This window comes from Meles meles, chromosome 14 (genome assembly GCF_922984935.1).
Source record: "Meles meles chromosome 14, mMelMel3.1 paternal haplotype, whole genome shotgun sequence".
Taxonomy (NCBI): domain Eukaryota; kingdom Metazoa; phylum Chordata; class Mammalia; order Carnivora; family Mustelidae; genus Meles; species Meles meles.
Genome location: NC_060079.1, coordinates 86,156,304 through 86,178,221, shown reverse-complemented (window position 1 = coordinate 86,178,221; position 21,918 = coordinate 86,156,304). Strand labels below are relative to the sequence as shown.

Here is a 21,918-nt window from a genome sequence, read left to right as displayed (position 1 = left end):
CTCTCTGCCTACTTGCGATCTCTCTCTGTCAAATAAATAAAAGAAAAGAAAAGAAAAGAAAAAAAGAAACAACTGGGAGACGGACAAAAGTGCTGGGATTTCCAGCCGCCGTGTTTGCGGCGAGTGTCGTCTTTGATTTCTAGCAGACTTTTAAAAGATTCACTTATGTATTTATTTATTCATTTGACAGAGAGGCGGAGAGAGATCACAAGCAGGCAGAGCAGCCGGCAGAGGGAGGGGGAAGCAGGCTCCTCGCCGAGCAGAAAGCCCGACGTGGGGCTCGGCTCGGTCCCAGGACCCCGGGATCCTGACTCAAGCTGAAGGCAGATGCTCAATGATGGAGCCACCCAAGCGCCCCGAAACTATTCTTTTTCTATCTTTAGACATTTCTGATTACAAAGGAAATATCCATTGTAACCATGAGACAAAAGCACACGGAGAAACCATACGTCGTCTTTCCTTCCCTTCACGTGCTGAGCTGACCGTTTGGTTCAACGGCTTCCGGAGTGTTCTCTGCGATCTCACATTCGTGCGAGGGGCGTGTGCTCGGGAGGGCTGGTTCTGAGCTGGTGGCGGAAGCACCGAGCTCATCCTCTTCGCCCCCTGACAAACCTGGCACCACCCGCGGGCTTGTCTCCGTCCTTCTGGGGAATGACACCGTGTCCACAGGCAGCACCGAGAGGACGGGTGCGCCCACCTGCTGTCAGGAGACGGCCGGGGTCAGCCGGGTGGCCGGGGCCCACAGCGCACCAGGCTCTGGCTTCCGCCTCTCGGGCGGGAGGAGAGCAGGGCCGCCCCCAGAGGTGAGGGCCCGTGCCGCGCGGCCGACGCCCGACATGCGCTTGCACACGGGGTCCTGGGGCAGGTCCTGGACGTGGGGCCGCGCTCCCGCCTCACGGCCCCTGTGCATCTGGCGGCTGGTTTGTCCCAGGGGAGCGCACCGGCCAGGCCACCCGCGGGTGGGTCGCGAGCAGGAGCCCAGACGCTTCCTTCCAGCTGTTTGTTACTTGGTGTCTCCGGCCACACTCAGACTTTGCCTCTTACATCTTCACACCTGTCACCCTTTCCTCTCCAGCCTTCTGATTGCTGGTCCCTCGGGAAGCTCTCCCACACCCCCGCGGCTGTGCACGGCTGTCTCCGAGATGTCCCTGTTTTCACATGTTGTCACCATCAATCCATTCAGAATTTATTTCGTATGGTGGGAGTTAGGATGTCATTTTTTTCACGACAGCCAATTACGCCAACTCCACTTACTAAATACACCACCTTTTCCTCCATGAACTAAAACGCCATGTTTATCGTCAATTAAGCTCACACGCACGTTCCGATCTCCTTCTGGGTTCTCTGTGATACCTTTTGTCTATTAGAAACCTGAGAATATCCTGCCTATCATTTTAAAAAGTCAGCTATAGGGACGCCTGGGTGGCTCAGTGGTTAAGCATCTGCCTTTGGCTCAAGATCATGATCCCGGGGTCCTGGGATCGAGGCTGACATCAGGCTCTCTGCTCAGCGGGGAGCCTGCTTCTCCCTCTCCCACTCCCCCTGCTTGTGTTCCTTCTCTTGCTTGCTCTCTCTGTCAGATAAATAATAAAATCTCCAAAAAAAAAAAAGAAGAAAAAGAATAGTTTGCTTTTAAAACGCTTAATTTTAAACATAGAACTTTCTGAGAGGAACTAAGCTTATTATTCAGTTACCACAAATTATGTGTCTACTGTATATCCAGAAATGGGGTCGATGATTTTGTAGCATGTGTTACAACTTGAACCCAGCTGGTTCAGGAGTTAAACATAAAATAAGTAATAAAATAATTAAACTGATTGGTTGAGCAGATTGATAACGGCAAATCTGCTCGTTCCAGACCCTTGCTGTAGGAAGCACCCAGTCTAAATGGGGTTTGTGAATGAGTTTCTAACTTAAGGTAAATAAAGTGGGCATTTAATCACAAAGCTCTGAATTATTTTACATGTAAACTCTAATAGAAATTGCCTTTATTATTACACATAATAAGTTGATGTGGTCAGTGTTTAATATAAAGTGAAGGAATTATTGGCTATTAAATTTACAAGCATTTCTATTTAATTATAAACATGCTTTATAGAGATTTTGAAAAACCTAGTTCTAAATTTTCAAGAATAAGAAAAAAGTGACTCATTCCCCCAGCAAGAGGCTTGGTCCAGTCGGCATCTGGGTAACATTCTGGTTCTTCTGTTCAGCTATTTCTTCTCTATGTTTATTTTTCATACGGAGATGTCTCGTGTGTGTGTACTTATTAGATGTTAAATACACATGTGTCCATGTATATATTTCATATATCCTTAAAAAATTTCACTCCGAACATTTCCATGTATTTCTGGAAGTTCTTTGTGAAATCGCTTTGATTGCCTTGTGGCCTTCTGCTCAGCCCTATCCACTCCTTGCCCCGGCTCCGTGCTGCTCAGGACCATGTGCCTTCCCGCCAGCCTCCCCCGTGGACAGGCAGCTCTGGGCGCAGTGGTCTGACCCGCCCCCCACAGCCTTGTGTCCGGGCCCAGTGAGGTCGAAGGCACTTTATCTGTGGACTCTCCAGTTTTTGAATGTTTAAGCATTTCCTTGTTTTCTTGCCAACATAAATATTGTTATAATAAACATTGACCATTTAAAATCTTTGTTTTATGGATGACAGTTGACCCTTAAACAACATAGGTTTGAACTGCATGGGTCCACTTACGTGTCAATTTTTTTCAATAAATACAGCGCAATAGTGTACATGTATTTTCTCTCCCTTACGGTTCTTCTTTTTCCTCTTCCCTTCTGATTCTCTTAATAACATTTTCTTTTCTCCAGCTTTCTTTATTATAGGAACACAGTTTATGATAAAATGATACAAAGTTTGTATTAGTCAACTATCTCCATTATTGGTAAGGCTCCTGGTCAACAGTAGACTATTGATTGTTTTCTTTTTTTAAGTCAAAGTATAATTAACATACAATCCTGTGTTTGTCGCAGGCGCACCGCACAGTGGGTCGGTAGTTCTCCGCATTGCTCAGTGCTCAGCTGCGAAGTGCAGTCGCCGTCTGTCACCGTGCAAGGTCATGACAATCTTACCAACGGCGTTCCCTGTGCTGCCATTTCCATCTCCCCGACTTGCTTGTTTGATATGTGGAATTTTGTAGCCCTTAATGCCCTTCACCTGTTTCACTGTCCCCCACCCCTCTCCCCTCCGGCAGCCACCAGTCTGTTCTCTGTATTTATGAGTGTGTTTTGTGCTTGTTTGCTTTGATTTTCGGACTCCACATATAAGTGAAATTGTATGCTATTTATCTTTCTCTGACATATCTCACTTAGCATCGTGCCCTCTAGGCCCATCCACGTTGTCACAAACGGCAAGATCTCTTTCTGTCTTCACGGCTGAGTAGTATATATGATGATAAAATAAGTAATGTAATATAATTATACAATAATATAAACATTATAACATGTAATTATAAAATGATAAAAGTAATACAATATCATAATAAACATAGGGGTGCATATATCTTTTCAAATTAGTGTTTTTATTTTCTCTGGATAGATACCCAGTAGCGGTATTAGTGGACCCTATGGTAATTCTATATTTAACTTCTCGAGGACCCTCCAGGCGCTTTTCCACAGTGGCCGCAACAGCTTGCATCCCACCAGCCATGCACGAGGCTCCCCTTTCTCCACACCCTCACCAACACCTGTCGTCCCTTGTATTTTTTATTCTAGCCACGCAGGCAGGTGTGAGGTGGGATCTCATTGTGGTTTAGATTTGTATTTCCCTGATGTGGGGAATGTTGAGCCTCTTTTCCTGTGTCTGTTGGCTGCCTGGATGTCTTCTTCAGAGAAATGTCTGTTCATGTCCTCTGCCCATTATTTAATTGGGTTATTTGTTTCTTTGGTGTTCAGTTTTACAAGTTTTTATATACTTTGGATATTAATCCTTCTTCGGTTCCTTTACAAGTATCTGCTCCCATTCAGTACTTGCCTTTTGGTTCTATCGGAGGTGTCCTTTGCCGTGCAGAAGCTGTGTGTTTTGGTGTCGCACCAATAGTTTAATTTTGTTTTTGTCTCCCTTGCCCGAGGAGGCATAAATATGTTGCTAAAGCCAATGTCCATGAGATTACTGCCCATGTTTTCTTTTAAGAATTGTATGGTTTCAGGTCTCACATTTAGGTCTTTAATCCATTTTGAGTTTATGTTTGTGTGCGATATAAGAAAATGGTTCTGTTTCATTCCTCTGCGTGGTGCTGTCCAGTTGTCCCAACGCCATTAGTGGAGGTGACTGTCTTCGTGTGTTACAGACTCGTTGAAAATCTAAGTGTGGGTTTACTACTCCGCCCTGCTCTGTTGGTCTGCGCGTCCGTTTCTGTGCTGGTCCCGTACTGTTTTATCCCACGTTGTAGTGTGTCGTGAAATCGGAGGCTCTGGTGCCTCTAGCTTTGCTCTTCGCTCTCAAGATTGCGTTGGCTGTTTGGGGTCTTTTGTGGATACAGATTTTATGTGTTCCAGTTCTTGAAAATGCTGTTGGCGGTTTGATAATGGTTGCATTAAAGCTGTAGATTGCTTTTGGTAGAATGGACATTTTGAACAATATTCATTCTTCTAATCCGTGAGCATGAAATGTCTTTCCGTTTCTTCATGTCATCTGCAATTTCTTTCATGAATATTTCATAGTTTTCGAAGTACCGGTCATTCACCTCCTTAAATAAGCTTATTTATAGGTATTTTATTATTTTTGGTGCAGTTGGAAATGGGATTGTTGTCTTCATTTCTCTCTTTGCCACTCCGTTATTACTATAAAGGAATGAAGCAGATTTCTGTATATTAATTTTGTATCTTGCAACTTTACTGAATTAGTTTTTTTATTATGTTCATTATCATTTATTAGTTCTAATAGATTTTTGGTGGAGTCTTTCAATCTGCAGATATTGAAAGTTTTACTTTTTCCATTCATTTCTTTTTCTTGTCTGATTGCTGTGTCTGGGACTTCTAGTCCTATGTTGGATAAAAGTGTTGAGAGTGGCCATACCTGTCTTGTTCCTGACCTTAGGAGAAAAGCTCTGTTTTTACCCATGGAGGATGGTGTTAGCTCTGGGTTTTTCATGTATGGCCTTTATTATGCTGAGGTGTATTCCTTCTAGACCTGTTTGTTGAGGTTGTTTTTGTTGTTGTTTTTTGTTTTTTAATCATGAATGAATGTTGTATTTTGTCAAATGCTTTTTCTGCATCTATTGAGGTGATCAGATGGTTTTTATCCTTTTTTTTTTTAAAAAAAAGACTATTTATTAGAGAGATAGACAAAGATAGCAAGAGAGGGCACAAGCAGGGAGGAGAGGGAGAAGCAGGCGCCCCACTGAGCAGGGAGCCTAATGTGGGGCTCAATCCCAGGACCCTGGGATCATGATCTGAACTCAAGGCAGGTGCTTCACTGACTGAGCCCCCAGGGTGCCCCATCTTTTCTCTTACTGATGGGATGTATCAGTTGATTGATTTGCCAATGTGGAATTCCCGGACTAGATCCCACTTGGTCATGGTGAACGGTTCTTTTAATGCTGGATTTGGTCTGCTGGTACTTTGTAGAGGATTTCACATCCATGTTCATGAGGGAGATTGGCCTGTAGTTTTCTTTTTTGTGGAGTTTTTATCTGGTTTTGGCATCAGAGTCATGCTGGCTTCATAGAATGAGACTGAAAGTTTTCCTTGTTTTCTGTTTTTTGAGGTAGTTTGAGAAGAGTCGTTAAGTTTGGGGCATCAAAACTAGCGCGTGGATGTTGTGCGGGTGTTGTGGCTGCGGCTGTTGCTCAGGTTCAGCTGCGTTTCCAGGGAGACGTCGGTACTGGTTTATTTACGGGTTTGCACCTTTTTTTTTTTTTTTTAAGAAAGTGCGTGCATGTGAGGGGGAGGGGGAGAGGGAGACAGAGGGAGAGGGAGAACCTCAAGCTGACTCTACACATAGTGCAGAGCCCAGCATGGGGCTCGATCTCACGCCCCAAGTCAGACGCTTACCCGACTGAGCCACCAGGCGCCACTCAGCGGCTGTTGGAAATAAACCTGTCTCCCGCTCGCTCCGCACAGCCTCAGCTGCCCGGGGTGTCGGGAGTCAGGTGGGAGGCCCAGGTGTGTCAGATGGTTGGTGGCCCGCTGGGGACAGGGCCAGGAACACCTGGGGGAGGGGCTGTTCCTGTACCCCCTCCCCCAGGAGGGGCTGGTTGTCTTTCCCTTCAGGGAATTAGGGCCTCTTGTTCATCTGTGGGCCGGGAAGGCTTGCAGGGGGCCGCCTGCCTTGGGCGGGTGGAAAGCTCTCTGCGCCGCGCCCTTGGGATTGGGCTGCAGGGAAGGGCCAGAGCTCGCCGGTGCAGTGGCTCGGAGCGTGAGATGGTGCCACGACCGGGATGTGTTTCTGTGTGAGCTACTGGTGGGCCGGCGTTTTGTGGTGTGAGGCCTGAAGAAGACGGTACGTCCCTCTGTCCCAGGCGGTCTCTCACAGTGACAAATAAGGAAGTTTTATGCTTTCAGTTTCTTCCTGTTCTAAAATTGCCGTTAAGACTCAAAGCCAGCTCCCAGCACTCACGTTTGGTTTGTGGGTCTCCACAGGGACAGTGGAGTCTTGTCGCTGGTGACTGGCGCAGGCAGACACTCGCCCTCTTGGCGCTGGATGCAGGGCCATCGGCTGGGACCCCGGGGACCGTGGGCCCTTCGTAAGGGTTGGCTGTGTCCGGCGGTCGGCCAGGTCGTGGCCCCACCTCTCGGCCGGAGCTCTCTCCGGGGCTCGGGTCCCTGCGGCCCCTGTTGGCGGACGGCTGTCTCTGGAGTGTACGTAACGTGCTTCTGGGGTTCCCAGTGCATATGGTGGTGCCTTCGGGCCTTTTAGATCCCTGTGCTTTGGTCAGACAGGAACCACCACAAAAGAGGATGCTGGGTTCTCCCAGGACACCCCTGGACCGACCAAAGCTGCTCTGGAGCACTCACTTAGACCCCGAGTCCAGTAGTCACCAGGCCATCAGGCACCTGTCCCGCGAGGAAGCCCAGGGGACCCTAGGTCCTGAGCTGGTGGGTCGCCTCTTATCTTGCCAGGTACGCCTGTGACGTCAGCAGCAGGCAGAACCATTGGGCGCTCCCTGTGCCGGGTGCGCTCGCCACGGGGGACACGGCCTCGCCCTTGCTGTGGCGAGTGAGGGTGCTCAGGACCTGGGGGCCGCAGTCTGGGCTCTGACTCTGGCCGCCTGCTCGGGGCTGGACTGGAGATTTCGTGAGGACCCAGAGCAACACACCCTTTCCACTGGTCCTCAGACGTGGCCTTTGCTGTTTGTTTCTTGCACACCTACTAGACCCTGGATGGGGAGAGGGTCCGAGTGTCAAGCCCCGAAAGGAAGAAGTCAGTGCTCTGCTCGGTACTCCAAGGACAGCAAGTTTGAGGGCCACCGACCTGCCGGCTTGCCCCCCATGACTCTGGGCCCCTGTTCCACTCGGAGACGGTGTTGTGCACCGAACGTGGTGCGCCGGGCTGCTCAGGTCTGTGGGGGCCTTGTGACCCGTGCGATCCACCCTTCACTCCCGATTTTGGGGATGGGGCGGGGGGCTGTTCAGAAGTCCCACACCAGGGAGGGGCTGGGGTGATCTGAATGGGAGGTGAAGTCGGAGTCGGGTCTCTCTCCTGAGAGTTCTTTTATTCACTATTTCAACGAAGTTCAGAACGCATCCTGTGTGTCAGTCTGGTCTGGCTCCTCGCGGGGCTCCCAGGGCAGCCGGCTTGCAAGCTGGCCAGTTTGCTGCCTGCTTAGACCAAGAGCAGTGTTAGAGATAACTCGGGTCTTGAGCTTGGCAGAGATCGCTGGGTGGTCTTGGGTGCGCTGGGCCTGAAGCAGCCTTGCTCTGGCCTCAGGGCGGGCGAGCCCCACGGCCTGGGATGTGTCTGGGCAGAGGCTTCGGCGGGGACAGCAGTCCACAAAAGCTGGGTGCATTTGGGACCCCACAGCCGTTCGTTTTCTCGCAGCTGGAGGCCTGGTGGAGCTCTGCCCTCTCCTGTGCCCGAACCAGTGAACACAACAGCCTGTGGCCTTTAGAAATAATTTATTCCATCTTTCTTTAAATCCCTGCATAAATCCCGCCTCCCCATCCCGTGCACCTTCCAGCCGCCTCTGTCCGTATAGGCTTGTCATGAAGAAGTCTGTCTTCCAGAACATTCCACAGTGACACGTCTGAGGTCGTCTTGGCAGGCCCAGGACTTTTGCCCTCGGGGTGGTTCCCACTTAGGGGCAAGGGTGTTCTTTTGTCCGGCATGGGAATGGCTTTGTGGAGGACAGGTCCCCGACGTGTGGCCGTTTTTAGTGTACGCCCGTGGCACTTACAGCAGTTACCACCACCTCTGGTTTCACCGTCTGTGACTGCCTGGAGGGACCCCGGGATCTTCAGGCAACCCCCCAGGGCAGCAGGGACACCCCGTCCTCCTGCCCCCTGCCCGCACGTAGGTGTGTGACCATTTTGTCTCCACTGGCCGGCTGCTGTGGACGTTCACGAGCCCGTTCCTGCGTTGGGTTCTGGGGAGCGTGTGGCCCGTGGAGGGGCTGCAGGCACACGTCCCAGGTTTCCCACACGGCTGCTCCGCTGCACGCTGCCCCAGCCGCGTAGGAGCACCCCACTTTCTCCACACCCTTACCAACACGTGTCACTTTACTTTGGCAGAAATTCTGGCCATCTCATGGCAGCAGTATCTCGCCGTGGGTTTGACTTGCGTTTCCGTAATGAAATGTGCTGCCCAGCATCTTCTCGTGTCCATGTGGACAGTTTGGACCTTTGAAAAAATGTCTTCCAGGTTCTTTGCCTATTTTTAAGTGGGTCTTTTGTCTTTAGTTTTTGGGTTGCAGAAGCTTTTTATGTATTTTGGATCTCAGAATACTCATCGGATATGTGGCTTGCTGGAATCTTCTCCCGCTTTGTTGGTAACTGTCTCCCAGTCTGCATTGCCACCAATCTTGGTTCTCAAGGCCTTGAGATGCGTCACCTGGTTTCCCTTTACGTCACAGCTGAGGAAAGGGGTCAGTCAGCGTGGTGGCCGTGGCACCTTGCTCAGGGGTTCTTCCAACCCAGGGTGCCCCTACCTCACCCCTGATGGGGTGTTGGCTCTCCTGGTGACGGTTCCTCTTACCATCAGCTGCCTTCTGTTGCCGCCATCTGTCTTCTCTGTGCCCTCACTTCTGGCTCCTGAGCAAGGAAAAGAAGGGATTTTATGGGTTTGTTGGGGGGACCAGCCCCTATGCCCTGTGCACATGGAGGTTAGCCCTGCTGGGGTGTCAGTAATGCTGCTCTCCTTACCGAGGTGCAGAAACGGGGGTTTCCCACACATGCATCTCACAGGCGCGACACAGCACTGTTGCCGTCACACGCACTAACATGGATGTTACCCGTGTGTGCGTCAGGTCGTGCTGAACTGCTGTAGTTGCCTTCACTCTTGGGGAGACTGTCAGCATCAAAGACCACCCTGACCACAAAATGCAGACTGCTTGAGAAACAGCCTGGGGTGTACTTAGCCGACCGAAGAGGCCAAGCTTTCGGGTCAGAATACCCCAGAATAACATACAATGTCTCACTTTCGCCATGGACCCGGAATTTCCACTGTGTGTCTGGCCAGACCCAGGCCATTTCCCTTCAGCCAAATGTGAGTGAACAAAGGAACACCTTCATTTAAAAGTCTTTTCCAGAATGGCCCCCGGGGGGCTCAGTCGTTGAGCATCGGCCTTTAGCTCAGCTCAGGATCCGAGGGTCCTGGGATCAAGTCCTGCATTAGGCTTCCCGCTCTGCAGGACGCCTGCTTCTCCCTTTCCCTCTGCTGCTCCCCCTGCTTGTGCTCTCACTCTCTCTGTCAAATAAACAAAGTCTTAAAAACAACAACAACAAAAAACCTCTTTCCAGAACTTTGTGTTTTGCACTGGAGGTATGAACGGGAGGGTCTGATTTTATAAGGAAGAAAATGGTTTTTCTAATCTTTTGTTAATATCTAAGACATTTTCTTTCTCAAGCTTAAGCCAGGACTGTTTCAGAGAGTGGTGTGGGGAAAGAAGGAAAGGCAGAGAGTACCACAGTGTTCAGGGCCGAAAACAGCAGCCGAAATCCTATGTTGGTCGCTTCCGAAAAATAACCCTAGATGTTGCAGAAGACTGTCTTTCCAGGGTGGGCTGAGAGGGGCCTCTTGGGCCAAGTCGGGGTCTTATTTTAACCCTGTGGAAGAGGTTGCCGGGTGGAATGGACATTTGGGCCATTTGATTTGGAAACGGAGCAGTGCCTTAAACAGGGCAAGCTGACCTGAGCGCCGAATTTGTATTTTGTCCCATGACGGGGACCCTTGCACAGGCAGATGTCCTCCCTGAAGCCCGGAGCAGAGCCTCGAGGAGGTACCCGGGCCAGGGGAAGGGGTCCGGGGAAGGGCAGCTTGGAGGGCGCCGCAGCGTCGGTCACAGCACAGCTGCGTGACCAGGGAAACGACGTCCCGCAGGGTCGGCGCGTCTGGAACCAACTCGAACAGCGGCTTAGACGCTGCGGGGGAACGGGGACACGGGGACGTCGCCAAGTGACCGCACGGAGCGCGTCCTTCGTGCGGGAGCCCGCGGCTGCCTGGAGCCTGACCCGAGAAGCGCCGGTGCTGCGCTTCCACCCGCGTGTTTGCTCCCGAGCAGGAATCGCGCGCTTCTGGGGCGTTTCTGGCGGGGCCTGGCGCAGTGGGGGACCGTCGTGCGCAGCCTCGGGTCCCCGCGGCCGGGCAACGCAGCAAACGGCGCATGCGCCAACAAGCCCGGTCCTGGAGAAAGACTCATTGGGCCGGCGGGGCGCGGCGGTGAGCAGGGCCGGCCGCGGGGCTCCGTCCCCGGACCCGAGACCTGACCCGAGCCCCCCACGCGCCGCGTCTAACGGTGATCACCGCGCGGCTCCGCGCTCCGCCCCGCGCCAGGCCGTGAGCGCCGAGCCTGGAGCCTCCGGAGCCTGACGCCGGCCGGGAGGACGCGGGGTCGTCCGGGGCGCGGTGCCGCGTGGCCCCGGCGGCCCTCGGCGAGCGGCCCGGCCCCTGCGCGGAAACGAAGGGGCGCACCGGGGGAAGGGCCGACCTGCGCCGCCTCCCTCGCTGGCCGCGACCTGCTGCCGCCCTGACCCCGCCCCGCCGCGCGGTCGCAAAGCAAAAATCGGGGAGACGGGCGCTTCTCGGATTCCGACGATTAGTGGAGAGGACGGCGGCCGCGTGTCCGTGGGCGTCACGGGGCGTGGGCGGGGCCGCGGGCGTGGGCGGGGCGTGGGCGGGGCCGCGGGCGCCCGGGAGCGGGTTGGCGCCGCCTCCTGCGGTTCAGGCCGAGTCGCCCCACGCTCCGCTGCAGGCCCACGTCCGCGCGTGCGCACAGACCAGTGCAGGAGGCCGCGGCCGGAGAAGCAGGCGCGAGCCTCCGGTCGGCGAGGACTGAGGGTCCTGAGAGGGAACGAGCCGCGGGGCGGCCGCACCCTGGGCGTCAGCTGCACGAGAGAAGCCGCACGAGAGACGCAGCGACCCCGCGCGGCACGATTCTGTGTCCGTGTCCCGACGAGCGTGAGGCGGGAAGCGGGTTGGCGGTTGCCAGGGCCTGGGGGAGGCGACGCGTCGCGACGGTTGATGGGTCCGCGGTGACCTCAGGTTACCTCAGGGCGGGGAGGACGCTCCAGCACAGAGCGTGGGGACCGTGGCACAACCTGGTGACTGCCCTGAAAACACGGGACTGGACGCTTTAAACGAGAATTTTACGGTGTGCCGAGCGCGTCGCCATAAAGCAGAGATCACCGCGCGCTCCCGCACGCGCACGTTCACGCGCACGTTCACGCGCACGTTCACGCGCACCCGCCGCGGAGTGTGCAGACCCTCGCCGCGGTCGGCGCAGGTGTGCGGCGTCGCCCTGTGGCCCCGGAGTCCAGTGCCGGGCGTTCGCCAGACGTTCACCCGGTGCGCTCCCGCGCGCCCCCTCGGGCCGACTCCCGCGTGACCTTCCTGGGGTTCACCGGTGTTTTGCCTCTTCTGTTCCGTACTCGGGTCACTGGTGTAACTTCTGGCGGTGGCAGGGCCGGGTGACACCGTTCCCCGGCGACGTTTCCTGTGGCGTCTCTCTGGTGCGGCCGCTACCGGCCGTTGGACCGTTTACTGGGCGCACGCGCAGGGATAATGTTCTCGGAGGCCCAGGCCCAGCATGGGGACGGCTGGGATCCTTGTCTTCGCCCATGCCCCGGGGCCCTCGTTCTTCCAGAAGTTTCCATGGCTCCTCACTTCAGTTTCCCGCCGTAAAAACAGTCTCCGCGCCGTCTGCCATCTGCGCTCTGTTCCGTTCTTCACCCTCCTCGCCCTCGTCCCCCCTCTGGAACCTGTCCCAGTGCAGCGAGCGGGACCAGACCTGGAGGACAAAAGACGTCGGCGAGTGGAGCCGTGCGGGAAGGTGCCAGGAAGCTCAGACCCGACCGTTTCATGATGTACCTGCCGCGGGCGGTTCCTGCCGGAAATTCCCATTACTCAAGGGACCCCGGTGCTGCTCGTGCTGTGGGAGTGCTGGAGAGCGCCAGGGCAGGAGCCCCTTGGTGACAGACTGGTGTCCTTAAGAGTGGGGCCCCGCTGGACTGCATGAGGGGTCCGGAAGGGCAGACCCACGCCTGGGGCCGAGGGTCCCAAATGCACAAGGCCGGGCAGGTGCCCCCTGAGCGGGGCTGCCCACCCCCCCCCCCCCCACCCCAGACCCACACCCTCTCAACGAGGGGAAGGAGCCGGCATGGCTGCATCTCAGAGTTCTCAAAAGGCTTTGGAAGAAACGTGAAAGCAGTTTATTTTTACATGGCATCCACTAACTCAAAACTTAGAACTGTATGGGGGGGAAGTCCGTGTCTCGGTGCCCCCTGCGACCGAGGGCCCGGGCTGAGACAGGAGGGTAGCGCCCCATAGAGGACGTTCTCCCGGCCTCAGCGGGGCCACAGCCTGAGGTCCCAGTACCTGAGGCGCTGTAGACTGTGTATTTTTTTTAAGATTTTGTTTATTTGAGAGAGAGAATGAGGGAGAGCAAGCATGAGAGGGTAAGGTCAGAGGGAGAAGCAGACCCCCCACAGCAGGGAGCCTGATGACGGACTTGATCCCGGGACTCTGGGTTCATGATCCGGCTGAAGGCAGTTGCTCGAGCAACTGAGCCACCCAGGCGCCCAGATCTGTGTGGTTTTATGACAGTGTCGGCTGATGATGGGAAAGTGTCTTCCCCTCCCAGGCTCGGGGTCTTACGGCTTCCTGACACAACAGACGTAAAGGTCGGGGCAGGGGCGCCTTTCTCTAGTGGTAAATGCAGGGTAACTGCAGGATCAGCAAGGGTGCCCCTGCCCGGGATCGGGGTGCAGACCGGGTGAGAGGACAGTCCTTCTCTGATGTGGCCCCGGCAGCAACCCAGGGAGCCCTGAACGCTCACTCGGGGGCGTTAAGTGTCTTTGTTCGAGTCTGCTGGTCTGGTCAGGAAGGTTCAAAATAACGGTGCACCCGGACGTCGAACCAGCCGGCACAGTGCGTCCCGGTGGACCCTCTCTGCTCTCCTTTCCCGCTGCACTGACCGCTCGGGAAGGGATTGGTCACAGCCTGGTAGCTCAGGCGGGCGCACCTGCACGGGTCCCTGCAGACCCCGCTGTCCCTTCATCTGGCCTGCCCTGCGAGCTTGTCTAAGCCATTTATCCACTCCTCTCTGGTCTGGGATACATGCCTGTCGAATCCGAATCGGAACGTACCTGGTGGGTACAGCCGAGTAGCTCCGGTAGCTGTCCTGTGGTGCGCACGGCACACGGCCCCCTAGGCCCGCAGGCCTGTGACAGAGTTGGTCGTGTGATGGCCGCACGGTGTCAGACGCGCTGTCACCGGACTAATCCCACGATTCAGATTATCACCAGTGCACCTGGACGGAAGGAAGAAGACGCTTTACCCACTGATGTATGAGCTCCCGAACCTGAGGACACATGTATGTCCTGGTATAGTTTTCCTCACCATGAAGGCTTGGAAACAACCTGTGTCTCACAGCTTTGGGGCCGGGCATTTGGGGCCTGCAGGATGGGCTGGATCTGGCTGCGTGAATCTTCTGTACACCGAGGCCTGGATGAGGCTGTCACGGTCTGCTGGCTTATGGGCTGGGCTGCAGGTCCCCAATATGTGCCTCATAGGTTACAGGTCCACAAAGGTTCTGGGAGGTCATTTGTGCTCCAACAGCCCCTGCCCCGCCATGCACCTTCGTGCTGTCCCTCCAGCAGTGGCCTCAGGGCTCTGACTTCTTGGCTCAGGGCAAGTTCTTATTCCAGGGACCAAGTGGACTCCACGAGGCTCTGTCCTTGCCCAGTCACTACTGGAGAGCCCAGACCCTGGGGGTGGGGGGAGCTCCCCGGGCTCACATCTCAGGGGCAGGAGGGTGGAGTCTGTCTTTGGGTTTAGGCGGGTCTTTGAAAGCTGAAATGCATGATCAGTACTCCGAAAGCCCTGCCCAGCTGGTCATTTGGTTGTGGTATGTCCTGGTCTGTTAAGTTGCGTGAACATTTATTGGGTGCTCCCTACTTGCCAGACTAGTGTGCTGTTTCAGATGCTGGAGGCAAAGAACGAAAGGAGACCCAGTCACATCATGGGTTGCATGGGGAGGAGGGAGGAGGCAAGTGAGCAGGCCGTGTGGCTGGAGGCTGTGGGTCTGAGGGCGGAGGCCTGGCTGCGGATCTCAGCAGTGTCCCGGTCCCAGGACTGGGGCTGGCTCTGCTCTCATCCTTGGGGTCTTGCCAGGCTTCTTCCATGGACGTGGGCCATCCGTTGTCTCCGGGAGCCATGAGAGGGGGTTAGGGGCTTCGATGCTGGTCCGAGTCCACAGTAGGCGGGGCTCTAGCCTGGAACGGGGTGGGGGGGGACACAGAAGGTGGAGCCCCCCGTGCTGAGACTCTTCCCAGGGTCCGCAATTTGTGCCCTGCTGTTCGTGGTCACTGCACGGGGCGTTGCCCCCTCTTACAGAGGGAACACAGACATGGGCCCAGCCCCTCTTTTCCTGTCTCCTGTGTGAGGTGAGCAGAGGGCTGCTCCAGAACAGTGTCCCCCCTCCCCGCCCGGGACTGGCAAGCTCCCTTTCCAAGTAAATTCTGAGAAGCGCGCCCACTGCCGTATTTCCATTCCTGCCTTAGCTCCCGGGGAACTCCGAGCTCAACGGATCACGGAGTCGCACGTGTTGGGGCTGGATAGATATAATTTTCTTTCTTTTCATTATATTTTGAACTTCTAATTTCCATGTGAACAGCCTTATCTTTCTTAAGATTTTATTATTTGGGGGGTTGGTGCATGCAAGAAGCAACGGAGAGAGAGAATCCTCCATCAAGCTCCCTGCTGAGCACGGAGCTGGACCCGGGGCTCAATCCCATGACCCCGAGTTCATGACCTAAACCGAAACCAAGAGAGTCAGGTGCTTAACCAACTGAGCCGCGCAGGTGCCTTGAGAACAGCCTTATTCTACGCTTGACCTGCCGGGACGACCTCTGGGCAGAAATCGACCTGTGTACGGAGCAGCCCTTCCCAGGTCGTGATCGCCCGGAGGCAGAGGGAGCAGAGTGCAGTGCTGGGGCGACGGGGCAGCTCAGGGTGGTGTTCTCCGGTGGAATCAGTGTGCAGTAGGCGCGGCTGCTCGTAACTCCGTTTAGAAACCCAGTTTCTTCTGTTTCTGTGGAGTTTTATTCTCTTTGCTGTGAAGTGATAAAATAGCAAGGTATTAACAAATGCACTCAAAAGCGTACATTCAGGGAGATAGAATATTTAGTCATGGAGTCGATCTTTTGGGGACATAGACTCTTCTGTGGTTACAATAAGCCGCCCGGCCACCAGAACCTGTGGGCCCGCTGAGGTATTCTGAGCCAGAGTGACCGAAGGCTGCCTGCATTCTCCCGCAGTGCTCCCCTTCAGAGGGGAGGCCGCCGGACTGGGGAGGGCCTGCCGGCGCCGCGTGGGTGTGGTGGGTCTGAGCACGTGGAGGGGAGCCCCGAGGCTCACGGCCGGAAGGTAGGGGCTGTCGGGAGAGCCGGCAGTCTGCACGCTTCCCTCCTTCCTCGTCCTGCTCTTCCTGAGGATGCGGAAAGAGTCATGGAAAGTGACCCTGGTTGGGTTCTTAGAATGAAACCAAGGGTTACTTTTCTTTGACGTGGTGGTTGCTTATTCATCCATTCATGCAGCAGATAAATCCGCACCTGCTGTATACCGGCACGGCTTTGCTTTCCGCCGAGAACGCCTCCACGTGCTGGGAGGAGGGACGAGTTTCTTGTCAGGGACAGGAAGGCACCGTTACATACAGCCAGGCAGGGAGAAGGCCTCTCGCCTTTGGGCTAAGCAGTCAGCGTGGAAGGAGTGGTCACCTGTTCTGAAGGTGGTCGGGGTGGGACACAGGCAAGCTGAGGCACCCACCCCTGTTCTGCGGCGGGGCTCCAAGCAGACTCGGGGAAACGCCTCCTTCTCAGCCTGGTTGACCCAGAGATGTCCCCAACAGTAAGGACCTGGGGCAGGACGTGGCTGAGGTGCTGCCCGCTCTCCCAGCCCTCGTGGTCCGAGTGGCTCGTCAGCGTCGGTTGGGTCGGCCCTCTGTGGCACTGTCCTCACGGCCCCCCGCCTGGGGCCCTGAGACGGCGGAATGTGGCTCCGTCTGTGCTCATACTGGCATTTCCGCGGTGTCAGGTGTCTCTCTCTCTTTTTTTTTAAGATTTTATTTATTTTTTAGACAGAAATCACAAGTAGACAGAGAGAGAAGAGGAAGCAGGCTTTGTGCTGAGCAGAGAGCCCGATGTGGGGCTCGATCCCAGGACCCAGAGATTGTGACCTGAGCCCAAGGCAGCCGGTTAACCCACTGAGCCACCCAGGCGCCCTGGGTGTCTCTGGTTCAGGCACATCTTTCCCTTCTCTTTTCACGGGACCCACCTGGTGGAATGTCAGCGACTGTTGCTTGGTTCTGAGGTTCTTTGGAGAATAAACAGGAACAAAAAACCAGTTCTGTATTTTCCACCAGCGATCATCTCCCATGAGACTTTCGAATAAGTTTCTTTCTCCTTTTAAGAAATACAGGAACTTGCAGCGAAATATCTCATTTGCTGTAAAACAAAACAACAAGAACAAAACCAAAACAAACTCCAAGGGGAAGCATGGTGAGTCCGGATTCTCACCATCGAGATGTCAGCCGCAAAGTCCTCAGCGTCGGGCTGGTTTGAAGTTTCAGGGTTTATGAACGCTGCACAAGTGATCTCCCAAGCCAGAACCGGAAGACAGAACGCATCTGCTTGGGGCCTGGCGTGTGTGAGGGGACCGCCCGGGGCTGCTGCCCTTGCCCCTCGCTCTGGAGAGGCCCGCGGGCCGCGTACTCTTTGGCCCGTGTAATGTGGCCGCACCCCTGCGTGCGTGTGCACAAGACCTTTCCCACATGCCGGGCTTGGCTCAGATTCACATGCCTCTCACCAGCTTGGCCGTGTCTCCGTGGACCTGGCTCGCGCGCATGGCGTGTTCTGGAGCGTGGTGACTCAGCGGCGCTACCGGAGAACATTCGTTGTTCTTCTTTTTCTTCACCCACCAGGAGCCGCTGGTGATTCCCAGAAGGAAAGTCTCTGGAATCTTTCGAAGCTTCTTGGAGCTGGAGGAGCCTTGGAGAGCTCGCATGCTTGCGTGCTCCTCCCGCACGGGAAACGGAGGCCTGGTGAATAAGGTCTCCTGTCCCGCTGCGTGCAGGGAAGGACCATGTGCGCCGGCTCCACGCTGCTCTTGGAGCCCTGGAGGAACAGGCTCGTCAGGGACAAGGCGCTGGCCCGGAAACCCCACCCTGCCGTGTGGGCGTCTGTAGTGACATTAACTGGAAAGTCGGGAAGTTTCCGACAAGCTGGGCTCGTCTCAGCCCTCCTGGAGGCTCGGGCGGGCCCGTTTGCAAACCGGCATCTTTTAAACACGCTGGATCCCCCCAGGAGTCAGAATTGCTGTTCCGCTGGGAGTCGTGCGGGCGAGCGTGCGCCGGGCACTTTGGTGCCGAGTTCCGAGGAGCAGGTGCTGTGCGGGTCGGCGTCTGTCGCTTTCTTCAGTTTCCGAGAGAGTGCGGCAGCTCGGCCCTGTGTGCAGCCGCCGGTGTTGGGCTGTGCCCGGGCGCTGAGAGCTGCCCTGCCGGCCGAGGCAGGGTCGGGGGCCTGCGGGTGCCGCCACGCAGCGGAGGCCTCTGAGAGGCAAGGGGTGGCCCGAGGCTTTTCCTCCGTAGAGGAGACACCTCGCCGCCTGGGTGTCCACGTCACAGGCTGCCCGTGGACAGGGCTCTCGACCTTTCGCACTTGTGAGTCTCCAGGAGAGGACGCAGACTGTGGTGCTGTCGGCGATCGTGGGCAGACCCCGGGGCCCACCAGGAGCCGGGATCCGCGGTGTTTTCTGCAGGGCCCGCTGGGCGGGCTGCTGCCTGAGGCTCTCTGCTTCCGGGTGCAGCAGGGGCCGTGGGAGGGGGACACTGGACCAACAGCAGGTCTCCCTGCGGGACTTATCTCTAATTGGCGAGTCACTCTGTGTTTTAAACAGCTGGAGGGGTGCCGGGTGGCGCCATTGGTGAAGCGTCTGCCTTCTGCTCGGGTCATGATCTCAGGGTCACAGCAAAGGACTGCTGGGCGGGGAGCCTGCTTCTCCCCTCCCCCCGCCCACCCCTGCTTGTGTGCTCACTCACTCTCTCTGTCTCAAATAAAGAAATAAAATCTTTTAAAAAATAAACAGCTGGAGTCCATGTTTTTTTTTTCTTTAAAAAGAGCCCTTCTCCTTAATTATTGCCCCAACTTTGACCTAGTACTGACAAATCAAATTCAGAATAACCAAGGGAGCCGGGAGGTGAATGGATATGCAAAATGTGGTCCTTCCGTACAATGAAGTATTTAGCCTGGATGGGAAGGAAGTCCTGACACTTGCCTGACAACGCCTGAGCCCTGAGGGCGTCTTGCCGGGTGAAAGAAGGCAGTCACAGAAGGACAAATACTGATCACTTCTGCGAGTTGCCTGGAGTCACCGGCTTCAGACACAAAGTGGCAGGGCAGGTGCTGGAGGAGGGGACGGGGTTGTGTCCCGCGGGTGCAGTTTCAGTTCTGCAAGATGAAAAGTTAGAGACTGGATGCCCAATAGTGTAAATATACTTTACCGAGCTCTACGCTCAAAGTGGTTAAGATGATACATTTTAAGTTATATGTATCTTACCATAATTTACACATTAAAAAAAATTGAGGGGGCTAGTATGATTCGTAGGCTAATGGATTCCCACTTTGATCAGTTTGCTTCGGAGGCTATGTGGATGTTACCTCGCATCCTAACGCCGCACGTAGTATGCTCTCTGATACTTTGACTGTGGCAGCAAGAAAGACATATAAAGAGCTAATGAGTGTACAAAAGGGACAGCCCGTGCGTTGCTGTGAAATGAGTGCGTGACTTGGAAAAGCGCCTGTGATTGGCAAGGGAACACGGTAACTGTACGCTAAGTCGATGGTATATTTACATTTGCTTTTTAGGTGAAGCCAAAAATCTTCCCACTTACCCGGGGCCGAACAAGATGCGGGATTGCTACTGCACGGTGAACCTGGACCGGGAGGAGGTTTTCCGGACCAAGATTGTGGAGAAGTCGCTCTGGTAACGTCTGCTATTTGCTTTCCTCCGTCCGCTTCCTCTGTGTGGCAGGTGCCCGGAAGGAACGCAGGTGCCATTGGCCGCCGTCCACGCTGCTCGGCGTGTGTGAGGCACTGGAATGTTCTGTGAGCTCCTGTCTGCCGGGGCCGTTGGGCTGCCGTCTTGGTGGCGGTCCCCAAATGCTCATGCTGGCCCAGGCTGAGCAGCCTGCAGGCGCGGGGGGGGCAGTCACCCACCGCAGGGGCGTGTGTGGGCACCTTCCGGTCAGAGATGAGCTGAAGGTCAGGGTGTGCGCCGGACATAGCAGCGGTCAGGCATTTTGACAGGTGAACATTTTGGAAGCTTATTTTCTTTTTTGCCACCTTCCTTTAAACTTTCCCAGAGAGACAGATCTGAGATGGGCGTGGAAGTGATGCTCACGGAGGAAAGGGGGCCAGGACCGCACTCCCTGAGAGCGCTAGAGGAGGTTGGTCAGAAGGAGCAGTGCCTAATAAGTCCTCAGGTCCTTGGGGAGTTTGCCATGCAATGAACACATCAGCACCTCAGAGGGTCAGCTGTTAAGGGCCACTCACCACTGGAGGGCTTGTCGAGACAGACATCTGCCCACACATTTCTGACAGTCTGCCCGTGATGCTGCCCCTGGACCACACCCTGGGGACAGGAGGGTCCCTTAAAGTCGCAGCAGTTTCCCTGGAGGGTGGGGAGAGAGAACCCAGAAACACCAGTGTTAGCAGGGGCAGGCCTCGTGGTTTGCAGCCGGGCGAAGCCAACACAGCTAGCGGGGGTCCTGAGCAAGTCATTTATTACCAAGTGGCTGGTGGAGTGGAGCAGGGTCCCCCAGGAAGCCCGTGTTTACAAGTGTGGGTGGTGTGGACCCACGCACACAGCTGTTTTCGGTTTGAGAGCAGTTTTCGCAGAACAAGTGTATCCTTCATACTGTTCTCTCTGAGAGGGAACAGGCCGCACGTTCTGACCGTGCTTAGTTTTTACAGACCTGTTAGGGATTTCCTGCTCCTTCCATTCTCCATGTGCACAGGGCCCCCACACTGGGAAATGCCCCTGATGCCAAGTGGCCACAGTGTGTGGGCTGGGCACGCTCCAGAGTCTCTGGAATCATTTGTTGTAGGAAGACAGAACTCCTGAGTCGTCTGTCGAGTCGCGCCTGGCTTTGGGGCTGGTGATGGAGGTGAGGCCAGGGCTCATGATGTCACTGTAACCTTCTGGGTTATTTCCACGGTCCTGATGCCGGGTGAACCCTTTCTGTGTTTGCACAGTTGGCATTGATGCCCAGAGGTCCTATATCTGGAAAGTCACTGTGGTCTCGGGGAAGCTGGGCCCTCCCCAGACCTGCTGATCCCAGACCTCTAGGAAGAGAGTCTGCTTGGATCAAAAGCTTTTGCACAGCAAAGGAAACAGTCAACAAAACCAAAAGACAACTGACAGAATGGGAGAAGATATTTGCAAACGACATATCAGATAAAGGGCTAGTATCCAAAATCTATAAGCAACTTAACAAACTGAACACCCAAAGAACAAACAATCCAATCAAGAAATGGGCAGAGGACATGAACAGACATTTCTGCAAAGAAGACATCCAGATGGCCAACAGACACATGAAAAAGTGCTCCACATCACTCGGCATCAGGGAAATACAAATCAAAACCACCATGAGATATCACCTCACACCAGTCAGAATGGCTAAAATTAACAAGTCAGGAAATGACAGATGCTGGCGAGGATGCGGAGAAAGGGGAACCCTCCTCCACTGTTGGTGGGAATGCAAGCTGGTGCAACCACTCTGGAAAACAGCATGGAGGTTCCTGAAAATGTTGAAAATAGAGCTATTGTATGACCCAGCAATTGCACTACTGGGTATTTACCCTAAAGATACAAACATAGTGATCCGAAGGGGCACGTGTACCCGAATGTTCATAGCAGCAAAGTCCACAATAGCCAAACTATGGAAAGAACCTAGATGTCCATCAACAGATGAATGGATAAAGAAGATGTGGTATATATACACAATGGAATACTATGTAGCCATCAAAAGAAATGAAATCCTGCCATTTGCGACGACGTGGATGGAACTACAGGGTATCATGCTTAGTGAAATAAGTCAATCGGAGAAAGACAACTATCATATGATCTCCCTGATATGAGGAAGTGGAGATGCAACGTGGGGAGTTTAGGGCGTAGGAAAAGAATAAATGAAACAAGGTGGGATCGGGAGGGAGACAAACCATAAGAGACTCTTAATCTCACAAAACAAACTGGGG

General features: G+C 54.6%; 1 protein-coding gene across 1 annotated transcript in view; it reads left to right on the top strand.

The window, feature by feature from the left end:
- Nucleotides 1-21,918, top strand: part of RASA3 (RAS p21 protein activator 3) — a 109,782-nt gene that overhangs the window by 20,221 nt on the left and 67,643 nt on the right. The window contains exon 2 of the mRNA XM_046028302.1: nt 19,528-19,645. Coding sequence (XP_045884258.1) covers nt 19,528-19,645 — 118 coding nt within the window. The remainder of the gene's footprint in view (nt 1-19,527; nt 19,646-21,918) is intronic.